We start from the raw sequence: 6,000 nt of genomic DNA, 5'->3' as shown, positions 1-6,000 counted from the left end.
AAGGCGAATGCAAAAACAGCATTCAAAACAGAACACTTACGCGCGCAACGCCATAAATGATTACCCTATGGAGCCACCTTAAGTCGCAAGGAGGACTGTTCCAAAGAATGGCGACACTATAGCCAAAGCTATTTTTATAATGGTTTGTGCGCGGCAATGGAACTTTTAGAGTGGGCACGGCCCAAAATTTTATTCTGTTACAAAGCAATGCTATATACAAAAAAAAAAAAATGCCATATACTTATTTCAAGTTCTACGAGATCTACAGATTGAGTGTCATCTTTCACACAAAACTCATTTTATCTTGGCAACACATTCGCTTGAAATAATTTAAATATATCAATAGACCAATTTCGATATTTTAAAATTCAGCATAAAAAAACCTCAGTACGAGGCTCCAGGGAATAAACCCCACAAACTCTGTAGTTATTCCCCAGAGCCTCGTGCTGACGTCTATTTTTTTAGGCTAAATTTTAATATATCGAAATTGGTCAATTCATTACCTATTATAATGTCTCCATCCTCGGCTACAAGTTCTATGGCTCCGCCTCCAGCAACACTTCCGGGGTTCTTCACGCACGAACCTGAGATAAAAGAACAGATCAATTAACAGCAAGAGCCACATATTAGGTCCATTAAACAAGTTTTCAGGTAAGAGGATTTATAGGATGGTTTAGTTTAAATTTTTGGGACAAGCATTTAGAAAATAGCCCACAGAAAATACGCGTGTTGATTGGTCTAAAATCGTGTTTCTGATATAGAGATTTAGCCAAGCCTAAAAGCGGAGCTCCTGGGTCGAGTTGTTCCGAGCCCGATTAAGCTTACCCAGGATAAGTGAGAATTTTCTTTTGAGTTTTGTAACTTTGCGGTCAGGTTTTCTGTATTTGGTTTGGCCTTCTGTTTTGAGTTTGACAATCTCAAAATACACAAAACAAAAGCAGCGAAAAATATTTGTCTACAAGAAAAATTTATGCTTCGGTTAACTTTTAATCCTGAGTTAGCGTTAACCGGCTTCCGAACATCCCGGCCCCGTTTAACCTGACATGAGCCCGCGATCCAATCGAAAACCAGCACTTGGTCAGCGATCAGCTTAAAAAACAAGTGAACGAGGAAACGTTGCAATTTTGTTGGCCACACCAAGCCACTGCACACTAATGGCTAATACTGCGCAATGGTTCAGCCAATCAAATTACAGCATTTGCTTTAGTATACTAGTAGAATTCTACTAATAACTGATAGAAAATTGTTTAGTGGCGATGAAAACCTTAGCGCTTTTAATTTCAATTACGGAAAAATAGAATGGAAAAATATATAAACAAACAAACAAACAAACAAATCGATGGGTCGGATGAAGTCTGAACTGGCGTTTGAGTGTTTGGCAAATGGCTTTTGGCAAATTTGCACAACGGAAAAATCCTTGATGACAATGACACAGTCTCACCTCCGCTTCCTCCCAATAATGATGTGATACTGTCTTTATCGTATGGTAAGCCTGCTATAAAATTATCCCCCCGCTCCCCCGTTCCTCCATGGCTTGAGCCAGGTACACATTGGTTTTTAAGAACAGATTGCATATTTCCTATGTTGCGTAATCCTCCAGGACCAAGACCTGTAAAAACGTTTAAAAAAATTCAGGGGTGGGGGAGAACTAGTGCCTACTTTTTTTCTCTTTCATGGGGATGTAACTACAATAACGTACAGACTTATGAGCCATAATCACGTGGGCACGGTCTTTAGAGGTTAGGTATTTATGTTAGAGTAATCAGACCGTTCTTTTACGCCCTTTTTAGGTTCTGGTTATAGTTCGCTAGACAAAACTCTTCTGGATTGAAGTTTAGCCACAGAAAAATAAAACAAGCTATGCTACAGAAATGGAATACACAAAAAAACACTTGGGTTACAGGTTAGCCAATTTTGGTAATCAAGTTAGCATACGCAAAATCGCATGATTTCTTAGAGAAAGTGACTCGCATGCAATTGAAGCGTTATTGTTGCTTTATCGATTAATAAGCTGCTGGAACGTAAAACCGTCTTGTCTAATTCCTCGTCTTGAAACTCGTCTTCCGGCTGAATCATTGTTCAGTGATTCCCTGTTTAGAAGTCGGCGACCCGGAGTTTAAGCATCGCACTAGCCGCGAAATGTTCCCTTAAAGAATCACAGTCGCCCAAAAACACCAGAAACTGCTTCTTGTGCTTCTCAGAAAGTTTTGGACTATATTCCTGGGTTATGCTACCTGGAGCTGACTATTTTCGCATATTTTCTTCAGTAACAGCTTAGAATACAACGTTTGGTTTGCGTTTCGTAAATCGAGGAGAAAATAGATTTCCTGTACTTTTGTTTCTTCATTTTTTTTCTGAAAGAGGGAATGGCTAAGTCCTCTTTTCTAAAAAAATTTCAAAGTAAAAATTACTGTAACAGTTTTAAAGAAAACTAGTGACACATTTAAAATGTCTTCACCAAAAAAACATTTTGGGTAGAAGGTTTGAATTTTGACGCTAATTGGACTTGAGGACATGGTATTTTTTCACTTTTTACAAATATTTCCCATGTGTGGAACTAAATAAAGTTTAAATTAGTCCCAAAAATATTTGTGTGGCTCCGTTCGTTTTATTTTAATGCAGTGAAATATTAATGTCCAGCATACTAATAAATGCCAACATATACGAGATTTTTAACAAACATCTTTTCATCCTTTTCGTTTTTTAGAGGCCCCATTACGGGAGCTGGAAGGGGGGTGGTCTGATTACATCATATTCCGTTAGTTTTGGGCCTGAATATCCCGTATCCGTTAATATTAATTTCTAAAATTAACAATTCCCTTCTAAATATCCCATAATCCATTAATTTGTCCCCCAAACATACAATATCCCGTCAATTTTTTTTAATCTGAATATTCCGTACCCAGAAAATCCTTAATAGGACCCCTTTTCTATTATAATCAGGAGCCATAATCGGGGACGGAGACCGTAAGTCTCGGGATTCGCGCGCACCTATGATATGGGACAATTTTTCTATTTTTAGAACAAATTGCGACATCCTGACGTCATATATCCACGCGGATTCACACACATGTCAGGGGCTCTCGCGTGGATGCTGTCACGTTGCGTGATCAAATGGTGAGAGTTAGAGATTCTCTTGCGTATTTTTCACAGCGATGGCAGGGAATAAGGCAGGGAATACGAACCAGGGCGCTTATATGTAGTTTAATGCTCTGAGCTAACGGAAAAGGTGGGTTTTTCAGGGTCGAAAACAAGACTTCAATCTCGCGTTGGGAATGAATAATAAGATCTGCTCTCGCTAGTTGTAAGCTCACGCGTATGCTTAAGAATATAGCAAGAAAACTCTCTACTCTGGTATCGAGTTAATTTGTGAGTTTCTCAGACATGTTTAATCATAACCCAAACCTGTTTTGATGGTTTCTTATTGTCTCTGCTTGTTTGGGGAGTTTGCAAAGATTTTTGAAAGGAAAGTCTGACGCGTACAATTAGCTCATTTGCATAGTGCAGCTCGTGCACTTTCAAGTCCGAGTCGGTGTTTTCAATTGTCAACAAATCTTGACAAAGATTTCTTTCGTTATCTTTTGTGTTGAGATGCTGCAACAAATTTCACGAATGTAAAAAAGGCTACTAACATCATGTGTGTTTCTTCAACATAAGCATAGTGAAGTTTTACACTGCGAAAATGAAAATAGACAAGGAGTTTTTATAACTCGATCAACAAAATCGAAATCGTTATTCCAAGTTGATTAAAGAAAGCGTCATCGTAACTCTGCTGATTGTTTCTGCTTTATTCACATATTTTCAGCTTAGCTTTTAATATGTTCTCAAACATTTATCAATCTTAAACATATTTAAAAACTATAGAGCTATTGTTTGAGTTCGATGTACGCTTTCACACGAAAGTGCGGCGGAAGTACAATTTGTCATGTCTACTGACTGTACAAAACACGCATCGGCGGGCGCTCTCATTCATCGACAACACAGAATTTACTGGATTTTTACACGAATAAAACTGAGTAGTATCTACGGACGTAAAGTTATTAAGCCTCGATGAAACATCAAGCGTTGCTTACAATTCAAGCGAAACTCAAACTAGCAATTATTTTGTTTTACTTTTCGGTCGCGATAGACTGACAAGCGTGTGGCAAGAGGAGCTATGAAACTTTGAAGTCCTGAAGCTCTGCTATATCTAAATATATCCAGCTAGTTTTTTGCTGTGTAATGGAAAAGCTGTTAATCTTCAACATATGTGAAATTTAAAGTGGAGTAATGTACAGCTCATGTAAAAGAAGCATCAGTCGGAAAACAACTTGGTCAGCGATATATATAAGCTTACAGCGGAACATACCTAAATTCGACACTGTCTTACTTCACTCAAACTGGAGCAGCTTACGACGAAAAAACTTAAGCAAAACTCCAACAGACGTAAACGCGTTGAGTTGTGGGGCAAAAACATGAAACATTTCGGGAATTTCGGACGCCATTTCACCCGCGCGACATGCGCAAAAATCCTCGCAGCATGCACGCGCGTGTGCCGCAGGTGATGGCGCAATTTGTTCTAAAAATAGAATTATTGTCCCATATCATGGGGACGACCCCAATACTTGAAATGGCGCGCGCTTACGGTCTCCGTCCCCGATTATGGCTCCTGTTGTAATTTAATCACCTGGTGGATAAACTTCGCAAACTTTCATAAGCGAAGGGTTCTCTGTTGTGATTAGACGGATAGTAGCTAGATAGTAATCATTGCGTTAATTTGATCAAAAATATAAAATGGCAAGCTAGCTACTATTATTCCTTAAAGGAGGTCAGGAAGGCGTTGTTAAAACACCATAAAGCATCCTATAAATGTCATGAACAGATATTACATCCAAAAGAGAAACAACTGAAAGAGTAAACAAGATATCAGAATGCTGCCCTTACCTTGATATACTGGTTTTTTTGAAGCCGAGTTAATACCAACTAACGTTCCCGCTGTTGACTGTGTGAATCCACCAAGACATATTGTATTGAGCCGCATCTCCCCGCAAGTCATGTTGATATCAGTTTGTATATCAATGCTCCCTTGCAGACTTCTTATAATAAGAGCATACTCCCCAACTACTTTAACTATTGAACCACTCCCGAACACAATGTCATCAGTGAATGTTATGACGGCAACTGGAAAAGTGTAACCTGAGGAGCTTCTGTTTTCATGTGATGCGTTATAATTGCACCTCGATGAACAGTTAACGGACGGAGCAGTCGTGTTGATCTCAAGAACTTCACTACTGTTAAGTGTAAGACTACCATCTGAAACGAAACGAAGAATCTGAGCTAGGAGTACATTCAACTTCGTCTTAGGATATAGAAAAACAAACAAAGCATTTCACACTTGACAAAAATATTAAAAAACGGGTTTCTATGTTCTTTGTTATTCAAATTGAGTTGCGGTGTTGAGATCAGTATTGAACGGTACTTAAAAACCTCTGAAATGAGCTTTTAACTCTACTAACCACGAGAAAGTACTTCGTCAAAATGTTTCTTTTACAGGGAGGTTAGCAATTGACATTTTTGTACATTGTTTTTTTTTGACGAAAGAATGCGGGTTCTTCATATTAACAAGGTATTTCGCATTTTTACACTAAAAACTCTACTCTTTCGAAATCTTGTACATTAAATGAAGGACTTAATTCTATAGTAACCAAAAATGGAGACAAGTGTTCCGATATTCATAGTTCAAGTGTCCTCACTGTATGAGGGGAACATCATGGCTGTTCTGTTTAGATAGATAAGATAAATGAATTTCAAAGATTGCTCCAAACATTTCTTCCGTATTTTAGTGCGCACTTTCCACTTTCTGAAGCACAATTTAGGCATCGTTGAAAACATAACATCAAAAACAAGACGCTTTAGGAAGCGTAACAGGGTTGCATTTATGATAAGTAAATATTTCAGAATTGGAAAAAGGAAATGGTAAATTGTATATGCTGCATGGAAACCTAGATATTACAAGGGTAT

General features: G+C 38.3%; 1 protein-coding gene across 1 annotated transcript in view; it reads right to left on the bottom strand.

Moving 5' to 3' along the window:
• Positions 1-6,000, bottom strand: part of LOC110067678 (uncharacterized) — a 51,012-nt gene that overhangs the window by 41,365 nt on the left and 3,647 nt on the right. The window contains exons 3-5 of the mRNA XM_089298081.1: positions 4,924-5,292; positions 1,442-1,609; positions 504-584 (exon numbers count right to left, since the gene is read on the bottom strand). Coding sequence (XP_089154207.1) covers positions 504-584; positions 1,442-1,609; positions 4,924-5,292 — 618 coding nt within the window. The remainder of the gene's footprint in view (positions 1-503; positions 585-1,441; positions 1,610-4,923; positions 5,293-6,000) is intronic.

Source organism: Orbicella faveolata, unplaced genomic scaffold (genome assembly GCF_042242905.1).
Source record: "Orbicella faveolata isolate gen_17 unplaced genomic scaffold, um_ofav_v1 contig_3, whole genome shotgun sequence".
Lineage (NCBI taxonomy): Eukaryota > Metazoa > Cnidaria > Anthozoa > Scleractinia > Merulinidae > Orbicella > Orbicella faveolata.
This window is presented reverse-complemented; position numbering and strand designations above follow the sequence as displayed.